This window comes from Cucumis melo, chromosome 9, assembly GCF_025177605.1.
Source record: "Cucumis melo cultivar AY chromosome 9, USDA_Cmelo_AY_1.0, whole genome shotgun sequence".
NCBI lineage: Eukaryota > Viridiplantae > Streptophyta > Magnoliopsida > Cucurbitales > Cucurbitaceae > Cucumis > Cucumis melo.
In genome coordinates this window covers 2420468-2448381 of record NC_066865.1, presented here as the reverse complement: position 1 = coordinate 2448381, position 27914 = coordinate 2420468, and the positions used below count along the sequence as shown (strand labels likewise).

General features: G+C 30.2%; 1 protein-coding gene across 1 annotated transcript; it reads right to left on the bottom strand.

The window, feature by feature from the left end:
* Window positions 1-12524: 12524 nt before the first annotated feature.
* Window positions 12525-14238, bottom strand: LOC103498476 (transcription factor PRE6). The gene is made up of 2 exons (XM_008461084.3): window positions 13754-14238; window positions 12525-13039 (listed from the first exon to the last, which is right to left on the bottom strand). Exons 1-2 carry the CDS (start codon window positions 13871-13873, stop codon window positions 12884-12886), a joined length of 276 nt encoding a protein of 91 aa, XP_008459306.1. The 5' UTR covers window positions 13874-14238; the 3' UTR covers window positions 12525-12883.
* Between the last annotated feature and the right edge of the window lie 13676 nt (window positions 14239-27914).

The following is a 27914-nucleotide window of genomic DNA, read 5'->3' as shown; positions in this document are numbered from 1 at the left end:
TAGATAAGATTTACGTCATAGGTTGACCTTACTAAGTCTTTATTTCCAAGTTTGAGTTCGCCGAACAATTGTTGATAGTTTCGCTCATATCAAAAAATATACCATATGACAAAAAGTCTTGTTTAGTTTGAGTTAGAGCGCTAACATCAAGCATAAACTTAATATATACGTCTCCTTCATATTGTCCTAAAACAAGTTTCTTTTTGTAAAATTGGATATGTAATAATTAATTTAAGTTTTGTTTGGTTCTTTTAAAAGAAAAATAATCACATTAAACTCTGTCTTTCCTTGTCTTCCTTTTTGTTGAGAGAGCAAAGCATGTGGAGCTTTCCAAACATTGAATTCTCAAGCAACTTTGAGAATATGGTGATATATATATTAATTAGAACCGACATTGATTTGTTAATTCTTTCTAATAATTTAATTCTTTTCCCTCAAGAAAAGTAGAAAGCGATTTTAGAGAGAATGAAATAAAGGGCAGAGAAGAAGACCCCCATCACTCTCATTCGCTCCTTTTTCCAAATCAATTTTCCCATTTCCACACTTTTTTCAAACTTACTATTAATTTTTGAAAATGACCTCACAATTCAATCTATTACTATATATATATATATATAATATGGGTGACCATTCTCACATTATTCAATTTAATTTACAAACAATCGTAAATTTTGTAATTTATTTTCAAAATATTTGGAGATATATTACTAATACGGACATTTGTTATCCTATAATTATCTTATAATATTTTTGTTATAAGCTCCACAACATATCTTCTTTTGTTTTATTTATCACTTTCGGTTCTTAATTATTTGAATCGATGTCGGTCTAATTTAATTAATTACACTTGTCACTTGTTTTATTCCTTTTGAAAAATCAATACTTTTTGTTTATAGTAATTAATAATTGTTATTTTTTCAAAATAATAATAATCGCAAGCCGTCACATATAAAAGGTAGTTGTCTATTTTTTTTTTTCTCTTTTTAAGTTTGGTTTACTTTGACATGTAAAAGAGACTCTTATTACGTTTTAATTTTATTACTTTAAAGCTTGTTTAATTAGTTAAATAATTAATATACTATTATTCTATTCTTTTAATTGAAAAAATTAACCAAATTTGAAAGCTATTACTAAAGTAGTTTTGAAAAGTTCATCTTTTGTTTTAATTTGATTTTGGTTTTGGTTACTTAAAAAAGAAAAAAAGAAGAAGAAGAATGAAAGAAAAAGTAAACATTAAATTCAATTGTGTTATGGACCACTTAGAAAGTAAGAAAAAGGAAAATAAAAGGAAGAAAAAGAAAATGTGAGGGGAGGGGGACAATGCATTTAATATATAGAGTATAATTTACCATTTTGAATGGACTAAAATGGTCCAATAGTAAGAAAAGTAAATGTATATTGGAATTTAAGTTTGCAACTCTTAACAAAGATTCATGCAAAGATTTACTTTTGTACTTTGTTTCTTTGAAAATGAGTCATGATTGGCAATCCAAACTTTTTATATGTTTAGATTGGATCATAACAAAGTTTGTATTGGATTATATGTATTTAAGTTAATTAATTAGTTGAAAATTTAGATTGGGTTGATATGTTATTTATGAGATTTTCATTTTAGGACTTTAAATAGTGGATGATATAAACTCTTTATCTATTTGAACTTGTCATCTAATATATTTTTCTTTAATAATAAATTGCTTCTATGTCTGTTATTTGTGGATGTAGCTAACACAATGTTAATGAACTTCGAATGTTTTTCTTTGAATATCATCTCCACTTGTCGTAAAAGCTTATTAGAGTGAAAGTTGTTCATACAAATCAACACAGGTTCTTTTAGCATGTTTGAAACTAGGACACCCAACATAGAATTGTTCCGAGCTAATTAACCATGCTTAACTTTTAAATTTCTATGATTGAGCTACCGAAAAGGAAAAGGTGCATCTAATAGGTAGTAACTTTTTTAAGTTTTTCTTAACCTCACTTTCATGTCCTTGAGATCCATGTCATTCAAATATGATATCAGTTTATTCATGTCTACTCTCCTAAACTCGAAACATTACAAATTACAAAAATACATGCTTCATACATGTTTCTGTAAAACCTTATCATTCCAATTTAATTATATGTTTCTAAAAATTTTATTTTTCATCCCAATTTCTTAATTAAGAGTTAGTCATGACACTAAAATAAGTTAAAAGAAGAGAGTACTCGATAACAATTGACTTTGTACTTCTTTTCTCGACGTTAAAAAAAGAAGTCAAACTACCTTCCTATCTTACTTATTGTATACTACAAAAAGGCACATATAATACATACTAACATTGTTCCGATATGATCAATTCACTAACAACAATAAAATTATTAAGATTAATAAATTGAATGCATCAGCATAGTCCAAACATCTTAAATGTGAAGATGTCATTGATACCCCTATTAGTGAGATTTCGATATTTTTATTTTGTTCGATCAATTGTCATTTGTTTTTCTTAAAAATATAATAAGAATTTTTGTTATTTTTTTTTAAAAATAAAATGATGTTCATCATTCAAATTAAAAACACATATCCATTGCTAAAATTTAACAAGTTTGAGTTCAACAATAGTACGTAAATGAATAAAAAGTTGAGCTTTTTTGGTCAAAATCACACTTTCCTATCTAAATTTGTGTTATGCTCAAACTAAAAAAAAGTTGTCGGTATAAAATTATTAAATTTAATTAATAGCTGTTTATTTAAATTTTGTCATAATATAGATTTAGTTCAATGTGTAGAACATATCTTGATCAATCACCAAGCACATGCTTTGGTCTAGAAAGCGGTTTAGACTTGATTTACGCTTTTATCATTTTAAATATCGTTATAAAATTAAATATTATTGAATTGAGATTTGATAACTCGGATTTATAGAAGATTATAGAACAATTTTATAACTAAGTCAGCCGCTATTTTTTATATGATATCAATTTATATATATATATTATAAATAACATAAAGTTGGAGGGGCTCAAACTCTTTGAACTTGTATAAACTCACTTGTGAATGTTATCATGTGTTTATTTTTAGACCTCTAGAAAAGAATATATTAATTCATTAACGTGAAATACAATCATACCTAAAAAAAGGAAAAAGAAATATTAAAAAAAAAAGGAAAATTTTTTCAAAAAGAAAAAGAATTAATCACGAGGTTGATTAACTTACCTAACCAATAATATTAGTGCATGCTTTTCAAAAGTGATACAAAAAGAGAGGATTTCACGCTTAAAGAAAATAAAATATCTAAATGTTTTATTACCTAATATAATATTTAATTCTTTTAAAGGTATTTCATTAAAAATATATTACTTTCAAAAGTCATTTCGACTTTATTCTTAAAGTGGTGAAAAGTGTGTTTAACTAATTAATTTTTCAACCCAATGTTTTAGTTACATACCCAAAAGTACATTTTAGAAATTCTATAAATACCTTCAATAAATACTTACTTTATTTATTTTAAAATATTACCTATCAATGTTTTTTGATAAAATATTTCATTGATATGTTTTTTGAACAAACAAAAATATTAAGGGGATATTTGAGGTGAGAAATATAGTCTGAGGATTATAATAGTATGCATTAGGGTTGCATACTATCATCTCAACTTTTGTCAGCGTTGATTCCATTTGTGGTGGTTGCTCGCTTTGGCTTGACCTTCTACTTTTACTTGGTAAATATTTGAAGCTTAGTGAGAGACGGGACGTGAGGAAGAAGAGAAACGGGAGTGAAAACAAATATTATCATAAGGTCGTAAGTATTGTCATAATACTTTAGTGGTAATTGATAGTGTTCAATCTGTAAACTTTAGTTTCATGATTATACAATAAAATTCTAACATTGTATATAACAATAATTGTCAAGATCTTTGAACTAGATAATTTTACAAATTGAATTTAGTTAAAAAACAACATATCTTGATCCATGAATAATCTTCGAGGAATTGTGTTTCTCTCACTTATCTTCCTCTAAGACTTAAGTTAGGTTTATTAATGGGAAGAATAAACTACTTAATCACGCAGTGAAAAGACTGTTCTATTTATAGACATCATCCATTTTAATTAAGACATTATTTTTTAACGTAATGAGCCTATTAAAATAGTAGACTCGAAAGAGATAAATAACATACAATGCAATTGGGTCACATTAATAATAATATTATATTTAAAATAAATCTAACATTATCATGCAATTACCCAATTAAAGGTTGAAACGTTTTAATTTTGAATCGTGAACTTTCTTGCAAGAAAGATTGCAACTTTACCCACATGGCACCGTTTTATTGCGACAATGTTTTAAGATTTTCTAAATTTGTATTAATTGCAATTTGAATTTTACTTGGAAATAAATTAGTTTCTCCATAAATTTGATCAATTGCATTTAATTGTATACTTTTTCCTATGATCCTCAAAAGACTCCTAACAACAATGATTCCAAATGATGTATCTATATTCTTAGAGATTTTAATAATAGTTGAAAATTAAAATAACAATGTAATGTTAATTAAAGAATCACAAATAAATTATAAAATATAACAATGACTTTTTTCAGTCATATATATGTATACACACATACAATGCTTATAAGTAATTTATACAATGTGATTTGATTTCTTTATCCCTCTAATTTTGTCCAATATTATTTAAAATCAATTTAATTGTAAGATTAATTTTTACAATAATTTGGTTTATTTTTAATTTTTTTGATTAACTAGCTTTTTCTATATAAAAAAATGTTATTTAACTACTTTTTAAGTTTTGCAATAGTATGGTTAGAGTAACCAAACCATTTAGTTAGGTAACTAAGGCTTTTTTAAATTGGTTTTGTTAATAAAGACTCCCTCCCATTTTGAGATGTAAGCCAAAAATAGCATTATTTTAAATTCAAAAATTCCCAACATTTTGAATTTTTAACCATTTAAAAAAATGATTTTGGTTATAAATATTCATCTTCTTCGTCCAAAACACAACATAGAGAAAATGACACACAAAAAAAAAACCTAGAAATTTTTACTACCTTCACATCCTCTCTTCTTTGTCTAAATCTCTAACTTCCATACCCTCTACTTCTTTTAACCTTCATACCTTTTTTAAAAAAAATACAACATTCATTTTATTTTCTCTTCTAGCAACCTCTGAATCTTCATATTTCTCCCCACAATGCCAAAAATTCAACATACAAAAACTTTAACTTAGTTGGAAGTGTATGGTAGAGTTTTGGTCCTAATGATCTACATCTCAACAAGTGAGTTTACTGTCTTGAGATTTCAAAGTTTCTTTCTTTTCTTTTTCCTTTTCTTCTTCTTCTTATTTTGTTTATTTCTTTTTCAAAGTTCTTTATTTTCCATTATTCTTACTATTTTAATTATTTTATTTATCTTTCTTCAATCTTCCATAAAAAAATACAAAAAAAAAGCTAAATAATTAATATTAGCTTATTATTATTGTTCTTATTTCTCTACTTTTATTTATCTTATAATTATTTATTTATTATCTTATGAGTTTTTCTTTTATAATTTGTTTATTACATATTTCTTCATACCTTGTTGTTATCTATTTTTTATTTATTATTATGGTTTTTCGTTATTAATTTATTACTTTTATATATATATTACTTTTATATATCTATATTACTTTTATATATATATATATATATATATATATATATATATATATATATATATATATATATAATTAGCATTTTTATTTAATTAATTCTTTTTTCTTATAGCATTTATTATTGCTTCATTAGTATTTTCTCATCTTCATTATTGCTTCTTTAATATGTTCTTGTCTTTTATATGTTATTTAATATTTTATTTTTCCTCTCTTTTGTGGTTAATTTAATATGTTATTGCTAATAATTTTTAAGTTTGTTAACATTTTAAATTATTTTTTCTTTTAAAAAAAATCTGATGATGGAATATAGGAAATTTGGGAGTTCAATTTCTTAGAATTCTTGAGGTGAGGAAATCGATTTTTTGAAAGTCCGAGATCAATCTCCAATATGTTTTTATTAAAATCTCAATATGTAATTTTATGTTTGCATAATAAATTATGATGCTTCTTTACTCTTGTTTATTTCTACTTTATAAGTCTCGTTTTGTTTCCTATTTAAAATTTTTAACTCTTTGTAATTAAAATTCTCAATGGTTTAAAATCTTTCTAACTTAAAATTATCCAAGTTTTAAAACATTTCACGGAACTATTTTTTTTAATCAGTAATTTTTTTCTTTTAAAGTTACAATTTTGTTTAGGTTTTTCAAACATTCAAAATTTAATCTATGATTTCATAATATTTCTTAATCAATATTTTCTAATAACTTATACCGTTTTTCCTAAATGAAATCCTACGATGGAATCTAGGAAATTTGGGAGTGTGATTTTCTAGAATTTTTGAGGTGAGAGATCACATCTTTGGGAGTCCAAGATTTGATCCCAAGAAAAAATGATTTTAATTAATTTTTTTCAAAAAATTTCTTTATTAGAAGGCTAATCCTGTGACAGATTTTGAGAAATTGTACTAAGTCCTCACTTTCTTGAACTGAGAAGATTTTTTTCAACATAGTTTAATTGATGGAATGTTTTCCACTTATTTTATGAGATATTTGTTTCAAATATTTGAGCAATGAGGGGTAAAATAAGACATTAGTTTTTAAAAAAATTAAAGAATATTTTCAATTCAAGATTTGGAATTTGGCCACTGTTTTGTAAATAGGTGTTGTGGGGTGCTAACACCTTCCTCATACACAAATGACCCCCGAACTCAACTTTAGTTTTCACAGACCATTTTTTTTATAATTTTATTTTCAAATTGTTTACTTTATTTTGGTGTCCAATCAAACTGTAAAAAAGATTAGTGGCAACTCGTATTTTGTTTTGAAACTAACCCATTTTGAGGACGTCAGTCGCTCCGTATCGTCTCGAACACGTGGCGACAATTTGCTAAAGCTTTTAAAAAATCAATCAAATATAATCGCATTGTGCCATGTCGAGGTTTCGCAAGTTAAGTTACAAACCCATCCTGGAGGAAAGTTTAAGATATCATTAGGTAACCATTTCGATTTTTGTTTTTTCTATTATTTAAATAATGTATTTAAATTTTTGTTTATTAGAAAAACCATATACATTTGATAATTGATTTAAAACGAGTCTTTTATTTTATTTTCAATTTTTCTTACAATTATTTATTTATTTATTTTTAATAGTGAACTAGTTGTCTAACACCCTCGTTTTTCAAAATCTAAAAATGAAGAACAAAAAAATAGACAATGAAGGAGTTATCAAAGGAGCGACCATATAGAAAACAAAAACTATACTAATAATGTTGAAAATGGTAAAAAATACTCGTGAAACTTTGTTGGAAACTTGTTCAAATAACTGAAAAATCCATTTGAATGAATTGAGAGAGAGAGAGACAGAAAAAAAAAAAGGGGTGATGTGAAAGAAGAAATATTTTAGAATTATTTCTAACAACATTCCAATATTATATGGTTTCAACCAAATGAATATTAAGAGGGTGAAAACACAAAACAAAAAAGAAAAAATCACAATAAATAATTCATACCCACAAAATCATCTATGAATAATTTTGAAATAACTAACATCATTTTTTAGTTTAAAGTTATTCTAAAAAAGAACATTTTTAGTAATTTAATTTTAGGTTTTTAAATACAATAGTTTAGATTTTGGGCATGGTAGGTTGTTAGGAGATTAATTAGTAGATTTTGCGTAATGTGATCTTTGATGGGTGTGACCGTGGTAATAATATTTGTTAAAGTGATCCTTAGTTAATTTAGGTCAACATATAATTTCAAGAGAAATTTAAATTGCATATTTCTTCTTCAAATTAGTGATTATCTCATACGATTTAATAACCTACCTGGCTACCTTAATTAATTTGCTTATTAATATTATTGTCGTAGAACTTTGTGTTGAGATATGTCCAAGTACAACTTTTTATCTCTCACAAAAATGGTGGTCAATCTTTGCAATGGGGGATAGAGAGTAGGGAGATGGAGAAAGGGAAGAAAAAAGAGGATGATCATTTCGTTGGAAAAAAAAATGAAGTACTACTACTAGACTTGACCAAATCGACATGTGACAATTATTGAACACGATCAAGACCTCGAGAAATGATATTGTATACTTAAAACATATAGATTTTCATGACTTTACTCTTAGAAACCACCTAAAATATTGTCTCATATCATAGAAATAATTGTACTCACTTATATATGCATGATTTCTTCTTGTTTTAAATTAGTGTAAGATAAAGTAGTACCACCTTGAGTCTTTCTCTTAACCCTCTTCTCCTCGGATTTCTTGCGAGAGCTTGTTCTTATCAAGCCAAATAGAATACATGGAATTAATATACTTGGTATGAATCACCAATCACGCCCTTAATCGCCTCTTCTCAAACATTAGATGTACTCCTTTTACCTATCTTTCCAACATGATAGGTTTACTCTCCATCCAAATCCAACCGCTTTGATAGAGCTCTACTTAATTGCCGATCTAATTAATTGGTCTTCGAAAACTAGAAGGTTGTCCACATGGTAGAGGTTTTGAGTTTTTTAAGACCGATACCTACTTTGAATCTCTCTTGTCTATTTTGCTTACTCTCTATCCAAATTCACCAACTACAAGTAAGTAGTTTTTTAAGACTAATATATATCCGCTCTAAATCTCCATAATAGTATGATATATCACTTTGGACATAAACTAAAATGTCTCATAGATAATCATCCTCACTTATATATATAGTACTATATATTTCACAACCCCACTTCTTTTCCTAACTAATGTAGAGCCTTATTTGCACTTCAACACGGTTTTGTCCAATTATGGTAATAATATCTATCGAAGTGAGAGAAATAAGTATGTTTGTAAGGGAATGAAAAGAAAAAGGAAGGAAAGTGTGAAGGAAGTAAAGTTGGGTTTAGGGGAAGTTGGGAAAATAGTAGGTATAAAGCCATTGAAATAAAATATATGAGTTGGTTAATAGATTACAAAACAAATATGTGTCTCCCTCAATAATTTTTCCCCATTATTAGAGAGATTTTGAGAGAGAGTGGTTGAAAATATAAGAAGAAGATGAAGAAGGATAACATCATATTATAGAAGCACTACACTTGCTGCCAACAAAAATCTCTTTTTTCCTCTCTAAATTTCACAAAAATAAAAACTTCTCAAACCCTAAAATGCCTCAACTACCCACTGCAAAACTCTGTTTCTTTGTCTCCTCTTTTATGTCTTCTCATCAAAAAGATACCTAAAGATATTTTTTTCCATCCCTCTTTTTTCTTATCTTTTATATATATATATATATATTTGTTCCATCAATCACTCTCTCCTTCCTTCCTAATTTTCTTCACCTTCACGGGTTGAATTCTTAACTTTTTTAACTACCCTTCTAAAAATCCCCCACTTCTCTTTTGATACCATATACCAAACTTTTTTTACCCTTGTATGTATATATACACACACATTTTTTTTCTTGACCTAATTTCATTTATGAATCCTTGCTTGTTTCTTAACTATTTAGGCTTTGATTTCGTTTGATCTTAATGGTGAAATGCTTTGAATTTGATATGTGACGTTTTGAACTGACCTAACTTTTATTTGTATTTTGTGTTATTTGAGTTGCTTATGACTTTGGCTCTAGGGTTTAGAGAAGTTTGTGCTATAAAAATTGTCTTTAACCTTCAAGATTTTTATTGAGTTTTCCTCTATGATAAAACTAGTTGATTTCTCATCCCTTTATTTGTGAACGTGGTTAAAACATTGTTAATTAAGTATGTAAATCTTTTTATTTAGTTGGTAGGTTTTCCAGTTCTGGGCTTAGCTCTAGCCCGCTTTTGTATTGTTCTTGTTCCATGTACTCTCTTCGATATATTAATGAAACGGGAATGATGAGAACACTAAGGGGGTGTCCACTTAGTGGAGATGTCCAGATACGCCTTCTGACCCAAATCGTATCTTATTAAAGGAAAAAAAAAGTACGTAAATCTTTATGTTAATCCTCTATTGTTCGCTTGTGTTTTATGTTCGTCTTTAATTGTTGATTTCTTAATACATGAATTTGCATTTTAGGAGTTTTGTGCTTGTTTTTTCTCTCTCACAGTTTCTTTATTATGATTTTCACCGGTCTTAAATAGCACTTGAAATCTTAGTCTTTTTTAATTTTAAGAACTAAGGTGGGTTTTTTAAAACACACAATAAAGGAAAAAAAAAACTATTTGAAACTTGTAGATGTAAATAATATTTAAAAAGCTTACTATTTAGAAACTAAAGATAAAAAACCAAATTGCTATCAAGAGGGCTTAAATGATTATCAAACTACCCTTATTTGTTTTAACAAATTAAGTCCATAAACGTTTTCTTTTCACTTATATATTTTCTTTGTTTTATCAAGTTCTATAGAAACTAATAGGTTTTTGGAATTTGAAACTAAAAAATTGTTGAAGAATGAAGAGAAATACAAAATAGGAAACTAATAATCAGTTAGTTACTCAGCAAAGGGTGTAGGTTATAGAAATTAAAATTTCTAAAATGATGTTTTAATACAGATATTATTCTACAAAAATTTAAAATATATATTCTCTTTAAGAAATTGATATTTGTTTTTTCTTTTTTCTTTAATGAGTTAAGCAATTTATGTGTAGGTACAAAGGATTTTGTAGGATGAGAGTTTAATTAAATTTAATTGATTGTGACAAATATTGAATTGATTCTTGAAAAATAAAAGTTCTTGAACACCCTTGGAAAAAAATAATAAATAAATATAAATTAAGTTAGCCATTAATTTTGTGTAATTAATGCAAAAAAGTCCCAATGAAGACAAAAAGTAATCTCTCAATATCAATCCTACTTGGACCAAAGGCAGAAAATCTTTGTTCTAAGTGATATTTTCAATACTTTCATTCTAAATGAATTTTGATTAACAATTCTCTTCTAGAAACATGATGTAAATCTAAACCAAAATGAAATTTACTAATCTCAATTCCTTCACATAAAATTTTCTAAGTAACTAATAGATAAAACCTACCCTACTGATTATGAGTCTTCCCATCTTTCTAATATAAAACCTTTGCATGATTTTTAAAATGGTATCTTTTTCCTTTTTAGATCTTGGATTTCAAGAATTCTAACACCATATTAAGAAAAAAAGAACAAATATGAGATTTCACCTCATCGAAACTAATATAATTAACAATGAGATTAGGAATAAAATCTGTACATTGTTATAAAGCTTGTGACTTAAGATCCTTTAATACTTACTGATTTGATTGAAAATTCTGCAATATGTTAGCTTAATGACAAAATTTTGACCAAAAAAATAATATGTTAACCTAATTAAGATGATGCTCGAGAACGTTGATTTCGAAAATAAAACATATAGTAACACATAGAATGCTATCCGTTGAATACTTATATACTACAAGAAGTAAAAGGTGTGTGCATATGGAATAAAGATTATATTGAGAAAAAGAACTATGGAATAAAGATTATATTGAGAAAAAGAACAACTAAAATAAAATATATTGTTGAGAATTGTTATATATATATATACACACATATTTGGTTGGTCGAAGCAAGAACTTTATTTTGGGTGGCTAAGGTGTTCAAAGTGATGGGTCATTTTCAATGACCGACAGCAACAAGATTTTGCAAAAAAGTTGAGTCACTTTCCAAATAGTGATTGATCTCTAAAATCAGATTGAGTAATTTTATTTCCCAACCTTTCCATGCATGCAACTCTCTGATCTCAAATAGTCTCTCCAATCATCATAAATTATTCGAAAATACGTTGGTCATTTACAATGTGATTCATAACTTTACATCTTTAAAAGTATGAGACGTCCAAAATGATCAATCAAAGTATCATAGATAATTTATACTATATGTGATATAAACATGAGAAACAACGTAGTTGTTCCAATTTACATTTATCGGTTACAATGAGATAGCTACATTGTGACAACTACTTTATGCATTTACGAATTCATTTTTGTTTTTTCTAGATCTCTTCCTCAATTCCTTCTTTACTCAACTAAAGTTGAGTTGATTGCTATAAAAAAAACCTTCCACCATGCATGGAAATTCAACTACTTTTCTTTGACTCTTAAACCCTCCAAAGTCCAAGCCCAACTTCCCTCTTCTTTTTCTTTTTCTTTTCTTTTTTCTCTCATACATAAAAACAAAAAGTTAACAAAACCCTTTTCATGAATTAAGCCCTTTTTTTTTTTTTTTTTTTTTTTTTTTGCTTTCCCTTTAATTTCTTACTTTCCTGTCCTTGAATTAATTATCATAGAAAATGAGGTGATATATAAAGCTAAGGACTTTTAATTTTAATTAATTAGGGTTGTCCCATTAGAGACTTAATTAATTAGCTTTAATTAGTTAATTAGTTAAGGTCCTTGCAAATGAATAAAAGAGTACACTTTGAGGGGAAAAAAGATATTAAAAAAGACTTATTAGATATTCATTTCTCTCAATTAATAAAAGTGAGAAGATGGTACTTTTTTTTTTTTTTTGGGTGTATTTATATAACTTTTATATATATAAATATATATAGAGAGAGAGAAGGCTTTACTAATGTAAGTCCTTCTATTATACATTTTAGTTACATCCCCTATATATAATAATAATAAAGGGACGTTTCTCTTTTTCATGGAAAAATACACCCTTTTTTGATCTAAGAGACCAAAAACCTAGAAAAGGAAATATATATATATATAAAAAACCCTTATAAATAACATAGTAACATCATATCTTATATATAAATATCTTATATTAAATATATATATATATATGATTACCAAACCCAACAGCTTTGTCGTTCTTGTTCTTGATCCTATTGCATAATTAAGCTCCTAATTATGGCTGCCTCTGCACTATCAGAATCTATAGTTGATAAAAGTTGAGAGAGTCTTTCACTTAAGTCATCGACTTCCCTATGCAAATTTCTAATGTAATTGCAAGTCTCTTGAAGAACTTTTGAAGCTGATACCTGAAGAAAAGACAATAATAATAATAATAATAATAAAAAGAAACCTAATTAATTGAAAATAAAGAATAATATATAATAATAAAGTCAAATATGAAATTAAACAAAAAGCAAACATTTGGTTGTACTTTTGTATTGTTTGTTTTGCCTATTTTGAATAATCAAGTGGGTATGATTTAATCATGTTTATGGCTCATCCAATTGAAAATTAAAGATGTTTTTTATAAATTGCTTTACTTAGCTTAATGTTAATTTGTTAAATTCTTTAATTGACTAGACCAATGAAGTTTCTTTAGACCGTACATTATCAATTGGTGGCATGAATTAAGTGTATAATAGAGTCAAATGTGAACCCCTCATCAAGACAATGAGAATCTTTAGCTTAAAGCAACATTAACTTTCTTTTTATTTTTTATTTTTATTTATCTTTAAATTTCCCCTTAAAAAAAAACTTGCTTAGTAGTTTCTTTCCATGATATCCGGGTCAAGTCTAGTTTTTTCAAAAGTTTGATTTTTTTAAAAATTTTATTACCAAGATTTTGTCTAGGTTAACAACTTAAAATGTGCGACACCCTCACACGGAATTAGAGGAATAGAATAGAGTATGGGATAGGCGTATTTAGTCGTCTCAACTAGGTTGTTTGACACATGTTTATATAGCAATCCTTGCCATTTCCTAGTATTAGAAATTTTGAGTATAGAGATATATTTAAGTACCTTGTCAGGGCGGCGATGGCGAATCTCGGGAACGAGTTGGCGAAGCTTGGAAACGAGTTCAATGATTTGGTCATCACTGATTCTAGAAGCACTTGACTGCCTTGATCTTCTGCTAGACATGTTGTAATTGAATTAAGTTTGTTTTGAAAATAAGGGATGAAGAGGGGAAAGTGCTTACGGAAAGTGGAGAAAGAAAGAAGAAGAAGAAGAAGAAGAAGAAGGGAGGAAGGTTTGAAGGAAGGAAGAAGGGGGGGAAGTGATAAGAGAGTTATAAAGAGGGGAAGGACCACAGAGAAGAAAGAAACTTAGGAGAGAGAGAAATTAAAGAGAGAGAGAGAGAGAGAGAGAGAGAGAGAGAGAGATGGGAGACGATGTTGGATGTGAAGAAGACAATTGATTTAGAGAAAGGAGTGGGGGAGTTGGGTTGGTTTTTTTTTTTTTTTTTCCTCTCTCTCTCTTTTCTCTCTCTCTTTCTTTTGGAAGAGGGAAAAGAGTTTTTTGTAATATAACAAGTGTAGTTGTTTTTTATGTTTCCAAGTTGGGGATTAAACTCAAGTGGGCTTGAAAAACTATGTTTGTTTTGGAGTAAACATAGTGGGCCTTGCTTGTACATGTCTCAATCCACAACTCCATGTGATTGCCAATTACAAAAGGACACTCTCCCCTCTCTCCCTTAGCTTACTCTCCAACAAAAAAAAAAATCACAACTTTCATTCACTAATCGCATCTTGACATGTTTTCTACCATTTTTTACCCTTACATGTGGCATTCCCTCATTGCATGACTAACGTCAATAGTTAATAGTTAATGTAAGCTTAACTCAACAATAATTGACTTGACTTTCCATTCTAGAGGCAGGAGATTCGATCCTTCGTACTCACAATTGTTGTACGAAAAAAGTATCAATCCTTAATAACGTAACATTATATTTTAGGAAAATTGTTAGAACAACTTTAAGTGTACAAACTGAGCTCTCAAATTTGTTCAACGTGTTTAAATTGGAGTCTTACAATAGTCTTAGAAATTGAGCCCTTACAATTGTGCAATCATTACAATTTCTACAATTTACTAAGCCTATGGTTCAATTTTGACTCTATTTTTATAATTGAAATTTGAAGGTATAATGATAATTACCACCATACTTTAGGGTGGTTCTTGCAATTTTGCTTTAATATTCTTTGCTTTGTAAATAACATATAGAGTTATACTCATGTTACATTCTCGATTGTTGTAAACTAATTTCATTTAAATTAACGAAGGTGTTTAATTGCAATTATACCGTTTGTTAATAACATTTCAAGAATTGTAAAAACTACATTTGAAGTATAGTAGTGTTGTAATAAGTCCTCAAACTTATACAAGTGTTAAATTTATACTCTCAAACTTATAATCAATATAGAAAACGAATTTTCAAGACGATAAAAATTGAACCCTCAAATTTATATAATTTGTAAATTTAAGATCAAATTCTATCACTCGTATAAGTTTGAGGATTCAATTTTTACAAGTAAAAATTATACTTATAATTTTAACACTTATATATGATTGAGGGTTCAGTTTTTACAAATAAAAAGCTTAAGGGTATAATTGAAACTACTATCATACATTAGTGATGATTCATGTTCAATATTAGTTTAAATTAATGAAGAGGTTTAATTATGTAACGCCTCAGGCCTAGGATTCAGAATATTATGTTCAACATTATTTCAATTTAACTATTGTCATACTTTAGGGATTGATCTAGTTTGACATTATTTCAAATTAATGAAGAGGTTTAATTGTATAACGCCTCATGCCTAGGATTCAGAACACATCTTTATTGGTCTAAAATGCTTAATTCAAACATGAGTTCTTATAGCATGTTTTGTCCTCGTTCAGATGTATCTTAAAAAAAAAAATTCAGAAAGTCACCTAACATAGAATTGCTCCAAGTTAAACACACTTAATTTTAGAGTTCTTATAAATGAGCAATTGAAAAGGAAGTGGAACCTTATTGGTATAGGTTAATAACATGCATTCAATTCTTTTAAATTTTTCTTAACCATACTTTCATGTGCTCAAAATTCGTCTCACTCAGATGTGATCTTGATACACTCATGTTCCCCCCTTGAATTTCGAGACATTACAAATTGATTCAAGTTACATACAAATAAAAATAACATAAGGAATAATTGTTTTTTTTATATAGAAAAACACAAGGAAATAATTGTTTTTGTATATTAATAAAAATGTTACTATAACGATCAAAGTATAGGAGAGAAACATGAATAAACTAGGATCACATCAGAATTAGAGGGATTCTAAGAACACGAAAGTATATATAGTTGATTAAGAAAAGGCTTAAAATAACTAAAAGTTATTATATATACTAATAATATGTAGATTTCTTTTCGGTGGCTCAATCATGAAAACTTCGAAATTGTTTAGCTTGGAACAATCCAATGTTAAGTGACCTGTTAGAAGTTTTTCTAGAAAGCATGTAATAAAGAACAAAGCATACTGAAAAGCCTTCACGATAAATAAGATGACGTTGTCAGGTGAATGTCGAGCTTATCACATGGAGAATTTGGATTCCAACCAAGTGCCAAGTATAGTAATATAATATTCTAAATATATCTTTTTTTTTTTTTTTTGTGAAAGTTGATTATAATGATATATACTTTTCACAATATATGTGTATACATATTGTCTATTATCTTATATATTTTGAATAAAAAACAATCGACTACTACTTCAATGCATTCCCTCTTTAATAGAGGAATTAATTAAATAGATATGTACTTGAAAATTTTGGATTAGAATGAGATTCAAAACCCCATTTATTTTAATATAATAAACCTTGAAAGTAATATATTTTAATTTGATTTAATATATTTTTTTCATTTGTGTCCATAAAAAAATTTTGAATTTCGTTTTAGAAATTGTTAATGTATAATTTTTCCACATTTGCAAGTCCTTCCTTTATAAATGTAGAGATTAAAGTATTATTAGATTATAAAAATATTACAATCAAATAATATATAATAGCAAAAATTTTTATTCTTAATTATAAGTGGTTTTATCCATCTTATTATTCTTGCCTATTTTTCTTCCACTTATTTAGAATTTTAAGAGAAAAGGAAATTTTAATAATTTAAATGGATTAATCCACTGAATTTTTTTAAAAAAAAAATATAATAATTGAGGTTGAATAATTCCATAATTATCATTATTATGCGAACTTCACAACTTCTAAAAACATTTCTTGTCATTGTTATTCTTGAAAAGATACCGAAGAATTTAAAAATAATAATAGAAAAATAGTTTTAAATCATTAAATAAAATATTTTATAAATAAATAAATAAATATATATATATATATATATACACACACATATAAATAACAAAAATTAAAATAATAAGATAGGGACATAGAGATACTTTATGTATTGATACATGACCTGTCCTTGTTAAATTAATTTAATAGAGATTCATATTAAAGAGTCTTAAATATTTAATAAAATGTAAAGAAAAATAAATAAAATGATATAATACTTTTCTAGCAATATGATCAATAATTTCTTTTAGGGTTTTTTTTTTCTTTTTCAAAACAATTTCTTTTAAGATTGTCACCTAACAATATCAATTTGTTCATATGTGCTTGTTCACACGAGATTTCAAGAGAAATTTAATTCGTGGAATCGAACTTTGTATTGATTTATGTATTGCGGATACAATCTCTAATATTTACTCCTTTGATTCTTTCTCTTGGATACAAAAAGTAAGATTTAAAACTTCGTGGTCTTCGATCTTCAAGAAGTTGTAACTACAAGTCAGTTCGAGCTTCAATCTTCTGGAATTCAAGGAAAGTTTGATCTTCCAAGTCTTCGATTTTTCAGAAGGTTGATTTCGAGGTTGATGATAACTTGCACGTCTTGAGAGGCTTCAGAAGTTTTTGTCTTCAATTCTTCAGAGCTTCGATTCTTCTCTTCCATCAAAGGTCCCCCCTCAAGATGAATGAGAAGGTCTCTATTTATAGAGAATCTCGATGGGCTTTAGGTGGGCTTGGGCCCATTTGCTTGTTGGGCGGGCTTAGGCCTGGGCCCATTTGCTTATTGGGCGGGCTTAGGCCTGGGCCCATCTGCTTGTTGGGTTTGGGCTTGGACCCATTTGCTTGTTGGGCTTGAGCTTGGACCTGTTTTCTTGACAGGCTTAGGCTCGGACCCATTTGCTCGATCGGTTTGGGCTTGGATCCATTTGCTTGGTGGGCTCGAACTCGACCCACTTATTTGCGCAAGCTCGGGTCCATTATTTCTTTGGCCCAATTTTTTTAGGGCCTTGAACTAGGTTGGGTATGAGAAAACTTGACTACCTAAATCCAATCAAATTATAATTATCTCAATTTTGCTGTGATGACGTGGCGTGATTTAATTGGTCAAAATTTCCTGTTCAACAAATGCCCCCTTTTCGAGATTTGTACACGTGTATGGGTGGATGAATCTCGAAAATGATAAGCTGAAACAAAAAATACAAGTGATCTTGTTCTTGACTTTTGCTCCAGTTAATATGTCGAATTAATCAAACTATGCGTTTGGACATAAGTTTGATTAAAAATGAAGTTTTGATATAGCCCAATATCAAATTTGTAGTGAATTTTGATTTTAATTCACAATTTATTTATTTATTTTGGAATATAGCCAAAACTTGAATGAAATTGAACCTTTTCTTTTTTACCAATGAATTTAATGGAAGAATTGAGACTTAACATTTATAAAATTGGAATATTGCCAATTCATCAAAATATGAATTTAAGTCAAAGTTTTTTTTTTTTTTTTTTTTTTTTTTTTTTTTGCATATTCTCTTAATTTGAATTTTTAGCGAATTGGGATAAAATTTGAAAAGTTTGCCATTTTTTTTTTTACTTCATTTCAAATCCATTTATGATTTGGGATAAAATTTAAACATTTTTTTTTTAATAGATGAGAAAAGAAAATCGGGGGATTTTTTTTTTCCAAGACTTGAGGTTTTTTTTTTTTTTTTTAAGGTTTAATTATGAAGAGGATATGGGAGGGATAAGACTTGAAATTTTTTTAACGCTTTTAAAAAAAACAGAATGTCATTTTTTTTTCTTAATTAATCTTTAAAAAAAAAACAATAGAGGAGGTTTTTTTTTTTATTATTTAATAAAGGAAAAGAATAGAGGAGGTTAGGAATTCTCTCCTATAATCTCACCTAATCTAACTATTTGTTAAGAAGATTTTTATTTAGTTTGTTGAGAAAAGATTTGATTTGCTACCTTCCATCCTTTATAAATAGGGAAGAAGCTTGCAAACAAAATTCACACCAATTCATCTTCTCTAACTTTTTTTTCATTGCATATGTGTTTGATCCTCCAATTCTTTTTCTTTATTTGGGAGAGAAAAAAAAAATCCGATGTGCTTCTTTTTTTTTTTTTTCATGATTTGGAAGAAGAGGTGATAGATAAAAAAAAAAAACAGATTTTTTTTTTTCATTCAATTGGTAAGGAAGAGCACAGATGAAGAAGAAAAAGGAGACAGAGAAGAGAGAAGAAAAAAAACCCTTTTTTTTTTTTAAAATTTTGGAGAGATTTCTTTTCTTTTCCTTTTCTTTTTTTTTTTCTTTTCTTATTTTCTTTTTTTTTTTTCTTCTATTTCTTTTCTTTTCTTTTCTTTTCTATATATATATATATTTTTTTTTTCTTTTTTCTTTTTCATTTTTTGTTTTTTTTTTCTTACTTCTTTTTTTTTTTCAATTACTTTTTCCCCTCTTTTTTTTTTCACGTTTTCATCTTCTTTTTTTTTTTTCAATTTTTTTCTTTTTTTATTATCTTTTTCTTTCTTTCTTTTTTTTTTTCTACAATTTTGTTAAAAAGAAAATTCAACCATTTTGTCCCCATTTTTTCCAAACTTTTTTCTTTTGCAATTTTTTTTTTTTTACCCCAATGTTTTTTAACAATTTTTTTTTACTTACTTACCCTTCTTTTTCATAGGAGTGAAGCTAAACCTTTTTTTTTTCCACAAATTCTTTTTTTTCATACGAGTGAAGTGTGTAGATGATGCGCTTGAACAAATTTGAGGATCGAGATGCCGCTTGAACAAATTTGAGGATGGATTGCCGCTTGAACAAATACGACGATGATTGTTCTATCGACTACACCGCATGGAGACGACGATGATTGTTCTATCGACTACACCGCATGGAGACGACGATGATTGTTCTATCGACTACACCGCATGGAGACGACGATGATTGTTCTATCGACTACACCGCATGGAGACGACGATGATTGTTCTATCGACTACACCGCATGGAGACGACGATGATTGTTCTATCGACTACACCGCATGGAGACGACGATGATTGTTCTATAGACGATGATGATTTATCGAGTGTGCCGCATTGAAGATGGAGTTGATGATGATTTATCGAGTGTGCCGCATTGAAGATGGAGTTGATGATGATTTCGCTGCGCTGCCTTGAAGATGAAGATGATGATGGTTTCGCTGCACTGCTTTGAAGATGAAGATGATGATGAAGATCCTCTCGGCAACATATGTGAGATGAAGATGATGATGAAGATCCTCTCGGCTGCAACATATGTGAGATGAAGATGATGATGAAGATCCTCTCGGCTGCAACATATGTGAGATGAAGATGATGATGAAGATCGTCTCGGCTGCAACATTTGTGAGATGAAGATGATGATGAAGATCCTCTCGGCTGCAACATATGTGAGATGAAGATGATGATGAAGATCCTCTCGGCTGCAACATATGTGAGATGAAGATGATGATGAAGATCCTCTCGGCTGCAACATATGTGAGATGAAGATGATGATGAAGATCCTCTCGGCTGCAACATATGTGAGATGAAGATGATGATGAAGATCCTCTCGACTGCAACATATGTGAGATGAAGATGATGATGAAGATCCTCTCAGCTGCAACATATGTGAGAAGATGAACATGCTGATGAAGATCCTCTCGGCTGCAACATATGTGAGAAGATGAACATGCTGATGAAGATCCTCTCGGCTACAACATATGTGAGAAAATGAAAATGAGATGATGATCCTCTCGGCTGCAACATATGTGAGAAGATGAAAATGAGATGATGATCCTCTCGACTGCAATATATATGAGAAGATGAAAATGATGATGATGATCCTCTCGGCTGCAACATATGTGAGAAGATGAAGATGATGATCCTCTCGGCTGCAACATATGTGAGAAGATGAAGATGATGATCCTCTCGGCTGCAACATATGTGAGAAGATGAAGATGATGATTTTCTCGGCTGCAACATTTGTGAGAAGATGAAGTTGATGATTTCCTCCGCTACAACACATTGAAGATGAAGATGATGATCCTCTCTGTTGCAACACATCGAAGATGATGATGATGGTGAAGATCCTCCAAGCTGCAACATATTTGAAGGGACGACCTTCTTGACAGCAACATATTTGAGACGACGACATCCTCGGCTGCAATATATATGAGACGACGACTTTCTCGGCTACAATATACTTGAGACAAAAATCTTTTTGGCTGCAACATTTTTGAGACGACGATCTTCTCGGTTGTAACATATTTGAGACGATGATCTTCTCTGCTTCAACATATTTAAGAACGGCAATCTTCTGAGCTGCAACATATTTTAGGGGACGACCTTGTCGACGATAATATATTTGAGACAACGACATCCTCGGCTGCAACATATATGAGACGACGACCTTTTTGGCTGCAACGTATTTGAGACGACGATCTTCTCGGTTGTAATATATTTGAGACGATGATCTTCTCTGTTACAACATATTTAAGAACGATAATCTTCTCAGCTGCAACATATTTGAGACGATGATCTTCTTGGTTGTAACATATTTGAGACGATGATCTTCTCTGCTTCAACATATTTAAGAACAACAATCTTCTCAGCTGCAACATATTTGAGGGGACGACCTTCTCGATGGCAACATATTTGAGACGACGACATCCTCGGCTACAATATATATGAGACGACGACTTTCTCGGCTACAATATACTTGAGACAAAAATATTTTTGGCTGCAACATATTTGAGACGACGATCTTCTCGGTTGTAACATATTTGAGACGACGATCTTCTCCGCTGCAACATATTTAAGAACGACAATCTTCTCAGTTGCAACATATTTGAGGGGACGACCTCCTCGGCGGCAACATATTTGAGACGACGACATCCTCGGCTGCAATATATATGAGACGACGACTTTCTCGACTACAATATACTTGAGACAAAAATCTTTTTGACTGCAACATATTTGAGACGACGATCTTCTCAGCTGCAACATATTTGTGGGGACGACCTCCTCGGCGCCAACATATTTGAGACGACGACATCCTCGGCTGCAATATATATGAGACGACGACTTTCTCGGCTACAATATACTTGAGACAAAAATCTTTTTGGCTGCAACATATTTGAGATGATGAAGATGAAGATCCTTTCGGCTGCAACACATGGGAGAAGATGAAGATGAAGATCCTCTTGGGCACAACACATGGAAAGATCCTTGTCTGCAACATATCAAAGAGGAGTAGAGTTCGCTGGTCAACATTTTGGAGAAGAGGCGAAACCGCACCTTACGAAGGTAAACAATTAAACATCTCTGTTGTCACAAAAGAGGCCACAGAGGCGCTAGCTACGGTTCAAAAGAGCCTGAACGCTACACGCGAAGAATTTAAGAACTTCAAGTGGAGGCTTTAACTTTGCCCCCTTTGCCCCCATTCTTTTTTTTTTTTCTTTAGTTGTATTCTTGTAAATACAAGAATTTGTTGAATGGTGATGAGAATGTTCTTATTCTGGTGTGACTGCTCCTAAATTTCATTTTATACTGTTTACGCATCATTTACTATGCGCTTACATCATCACAATGAAGAATAATATTTTTTTTTTTACGTGCGACTGAACTTAAAGTGAATTTTAAGCTGCCTACGTACCCTTTTTATAACATAGGGATCAAGTCATAACGTAGTTCAATTTTTTTTTCTCCGCCATTCACCTTTTAAGCTCTTGTGGGCTAGAAGCACCATGCAGTTTAAGCTCTTGCGATAAGGAGCTTTGCATATTTAACAACTTTTATTTTCAACAAGAATTTGTTCATCTCCTTCGTTTGTAGGATTGGTGAAGATAATAAATCTTGGTTTCACAGTCAAGGAACTTTTTGTATTTATGTCAACAGACAACTTCCTCTTCATGCGTGACGGGACACAACTGTGAATCTTATCGTCATCATTTTATTTACGAAATGGTTTTGCCTTCGAAGATTTCATCTCTCTTTGTTGTTGATCATTTGTCATCTTTAGACGATCAAAAGCAGATGTTGAAGGTCGATCTTTCTTCGATGTGGAGATACTCAACCTTTTGAAAGTTGAAGTTCGAGTGTAAATAAACGTTGGACATTGGTTTTCCTCTTCTTTCGTGGCCATACTCAATCTTTGAAAGACTGAAGATCGAGTAGTTGAAGGCTTGATACGATCAAAGACAGAGGTCCTTTGATTAATTTCATTTGAATTGTTGACTTCTTTAGAAGATCCATAATTGTTGTCGACTTCTACTATGCTGGCAGCATGACATGCAGTGACTTCAAGTATTTCTTCTGGATGATCCTCAAGGAAACTTCTTGGGAGGAATTCTGCCAAAGTTATCGATCGTCGAAGTTGGAGGAAGTCCTCATCTTTTCCTTTTATGGGCTTAGGATTCCACATCTTCTTGTTCCTTCTTCCTTTCTTTTTATAGGAGATGCTTCATTTTGCATACTTTTGATGGAATCGCGACTCCTTTTGAATGGAATTTGGTTGACTCCCTTTTTGACGAGTGACTGTTATCCATCCTTCGCCATCATCTTTCTTTCAATTTTTGTTTCTTTTCTTTTAGAGAAAGATTTCAAAGGAGTTGCATGAACAACCATTGACTCTTTTATGACACTATTTACAATCTTTTTAGTGTCATCAAGTTCATTCTTGTCACTCCTCGATTTTGGAATCAAGAAATCTTTTGCTCCTCTATTGGCGATACTCAATTCCATATCATGGGCACGAGTCGCCAACTCTTCGAACGTGCGAGGTTTTATTCCCTGTAAAATATAAAGAAGTCCCCAATGCATGCCTTGGGTGCACATCTCCACTGCAGACAGTTCGGTGAGTCGATCCTTACAGTCAAGACTCAGAGCTCTCCATCGGTTGATGTAGTCGATGACTAGTTCTCCCTTTTGTTGTCTTGTGTTTGTCAACTCCATCATGCTGACGATACGTCGGGTGCTATAGAAACGGTTGAGAAAGTCCCTCTCAAGTTGCTCCCAATTATCAATGGATTCAGGCTCCAGATCGATGTACCAGTCGAAGGCATTTCCTTTGAGAGTTCGAACGAACTGTTTGACCAATAAATCTCCTCGCGTACCAGCAGTTTCACATGTTTCGATGAAGTGAGCAACATGTTGCTTTGGGTTGCCTTTTCCATCAAACTGTTGGAACTTGGGAGGTTGGTATCCATTCGGCATTCTGAGATTGTCGATCCTCTTCGTATATGGTTTGGAGTACAAGGAGAAAGTTTGAGCAGGTCCACCATATTGCGTTTTGATGGAGCTTGCAATCATCTCCTGTAATTGTTGAACAGACAACGATGCAATTGAGGTCGAATTTTGTGGTTGACTTTCTTGCATAACTGCCTTCCCTTTGTCAGTATTTTTTATAGTGTGTGTGTGACTTGATTCAGCAGCGTCACGACTTTCAATGTGATTCTTCAACAATGCGATCTCAAAATCCCTTTCTTCAACCGCCTTCATGAGCATATTAACCTTTTTTTCGAGCTCTGCCATTCTGTCTTCGCTTGTATCCACATTAGTTACCATAACTGACATTATATTTGGCTGTGGAACCTCCTCGTTTGAGCGCTCAGACAACAAGTTGTGTTCGTCCATCGCAGGATTCTCTTTGATTACAATTCCACCTTTTGGTGGCTTAGAGATTTGCTCCCAAATATTCTTTGCAACGTCAAAAGGAGGCATATCTTCAGATGACTGAATCTCCCTTGAGCGGCTACGAGTGTTTGGCCGTTTGCCGATGTCACTGAGAGCTTTGGAAGTGTTGCCTTGAGATGTCATGATTTTCTTTGGATGTTCTTCGAAAAGAGAAAGAGATGAAAGGTAGAGAATGTCCCACTGGGCGTGCCAAATTGTTCACACGAGATTTCAAGAGAAATTTAATTCGTGGAATCGAACTTTGTATTGATTTATGTATTGCGGATACAATCTCTAATATTTACTCCTTTGATTCTTTCTCTTGGATACAAAAAGTAAGATTTAAAACTTCGTGGTCTTCGATCTTCAAGAAGTTGTAACTACAAGTCAGTTCGAGCTTCAATCTTCTGGAATTCAAGGAAAGTTTGATCTTCCAAGTCTTCGATTTTTCAGAAGGTTGATTTCGAGGTTGATGATAACTTGCACGTCTTGAGAGGCTTCAGAAGTTTTTGTCTTCAATTCTTCAGAGCTTCGATTCTTCTCTTCCATCAAAGGTCCCCCCTCAAGATGAATGAGAAGGTCTCTATTTATAGAGAATCTCGATGGGCTTTAGGTGGGCTTGGGCCCATTTGCTTGTTGGGCGGGCTTAGGCCTGGGCCCATTTGCTTATTGGGCGGGCTTAGGCCTGGGCCCATCTGCTTGTTGGGTTTGGGCTTGGACCCATTTGCTTGTTGGGCTTGAGCTTGGACCTGTTTTCTTGACAGGCTTAGGCTCGGACCCATTTGCTCGATCGGTTTGGGCTTGGATCCATTTGCTTGGTGGGCTCGAACTCGACCCACTTATTTGCGCAAGCTCGGGTCCATTATTTCTTTGGCCCAATTTTTTTAGGGCCTTGAACTAGGTTGGGTATGAGAAAACTTGACTACCTAAATCCAATCAAATTATAATTATCTCAATTTTGCTGTGATGACGTGGCGTGATTTAATTGGTCAAAATTTCCTGTTCAACAGTGCTACCTTAAGTTAAAATTATCTTTTCTTCCCTCTTATTTGTTACAAAGTATTCATAATATGTCGACTTTTCTAGTGGGGTGGTTTATTTTTTGCTTTACAAAAGCAATTTTCTTTGTTTTGATCCACTTTTTAAATTCAAATTTATAATTTCAAACTATTTTTCTATGTAATTTGAGATAAATTTATTCATATGTTCTAATCTATTGTAATTTGAGATAAATTTATTCATATGTTCTAATCTATTGTTAGCCAAAAGTGTTGTAATTTAATTAATTAGGGCATGGAAAAAAAAAAGGATAAAACCTCTAATTGGAACTTTATTCACTCTTCTAGTTTGCCATATCAACCATGGAATGATATAAGTACTAATTGATATCTCAATTACCCTATAATTATTATATTCGATAATAAAATTATATTGTTTTTTATAGTGAACATTGTCAATATTTTCATATATGTCTATAATTATTATTGCAAATAAAGTGTGAGATGAGAAAATCAAATCTCTAAATTTAAAGTTGATAGTATGAACACTATATCAATATGTTACTAGTGTTTGACAATTTTACGTTTTCTATTGCTTAGATTTCATGGTGGATAGTTAGAAGATTTTAAATTTATTCGTGGGTAGGGTTAATAGTAATTAACTTGGTGGGGTTATATATATTTCATAAAGGGTATGGAAAAGGGGTTACTTATCTAAATTTTCACAATACAAATATTTTGATTTTATAACAAAATTCTTTGCAGAGCAAGGATGAACTTCAATCTCGAAACTAATTGAAATGGAATGAGTAAGTCGTGTATATTTTAAATATTGAGACATTTTTTTTCAATATGAGATGGTCGCTATATCTCACTATTTTTGAATCAGTTCTTTATCTCAACAAATATTACGTGGAACTCCAATTTTATAAATATGTACTAATATCTTATTTTTCAAACTCTTTTAGATCAATTTATTAATGTCGTTTTACTTACAAAAATAGGTTAGAATACAAAAATGATGATGGTTAAACAATGATATATATACTAAAACCATAACATTCAACAAATTATTTGTCTATTTGTTTTGTAAAGAAATGTAATATTGTAGCCTCACAAGTAATATGTTGTTTTTAATTCTACTCATTTCCATGATACACTTTTTTTTTTCAACATTTTTTCTTTTAATTTCTTACAAATATTAAATATTCCCCGATCAAGATCATCTCTCCTCCTCCTTTTCTTAACACCAACATTTCATTTCAAAACAACATTTCAAATATAACATAATAAATCAAAATATTTACAAAATATAACAAAAAGTCAAACTCTATCAATCAATGATAGACATTATATTAATAGAAGTTCTTTCGGTGTTAGATAAAATATAAAATTTTGTTTTTTTGTTTTTTTGGAATAATTTTGTTATTTATAGTGATACTTTAATAATAAATAAAAAAAAAAGAATATATGTATATATATAAAGGTTTGATTGAAAGGTGAGAGAGATAGAGAGAGAGAGAGAGAGAGAATAGATAGATTTGCATAAGATTATGAAAGGGCAAAGTCACATGCAATTTCTCAAGAGCAAACGACATGACACGTGGCGGGCTTAGATTTTAGTAAAAGTTTTAATTTATTTAAAAAAAGAAAAAAAGAAAAAAGAAAAAAAGAAAAAAGAAAAAAGAAGTGAGAAAGAGAGGGAACAAATGAGTAAAAGAGGGAAGCTAAGGATGTGAAATTTCCATACTTTTTTATAGCAAACTCACGTGACTCACACACACACATACTACTCCCCTCCCCCTTCTAATCTCTCTATTATTATTATTATTATTATTATTATTATTATTATTATTATTATTATTATTATTATTATTATTGTTAGTTTGTTGGTATGACTAAAACCAAATTTATAATTTTGCCAACAACCAGCAACTTGTTCATTTGTAGGGGCACCCACATTTTTCCCCTCCTACCTAAATTCAATTATTATTTTTATACTTCACATTGCCACACCCATCTATATCATGCATCATATTACTTCTCTATTCCTATATGCATTCAGTTCATTACATTTTTTTTCCTACCACATCTACATATCTTCCTCGGTTCATTTGGATTTTTTTCATTACTTCTTATTTCTTTTAACTTAATTAAATCATGAACCT

Coding starts and splice junctions, on each gene's coding strand:
- LOC103498476 (XM_008461084.3), bottom strand. CDS start 13,873: ATGTCTAGCAGAAGATCAAGGCAGTCAAGTGCTTCTAGAATCAGTGAT. Junction 13,040..13,753: donor GCCATCGCCGCCCTGACAAG/GTACTTAAATAT, acceptor TCTTTTCTTCAG/GTATCAGCTTCAAAAGTTCT.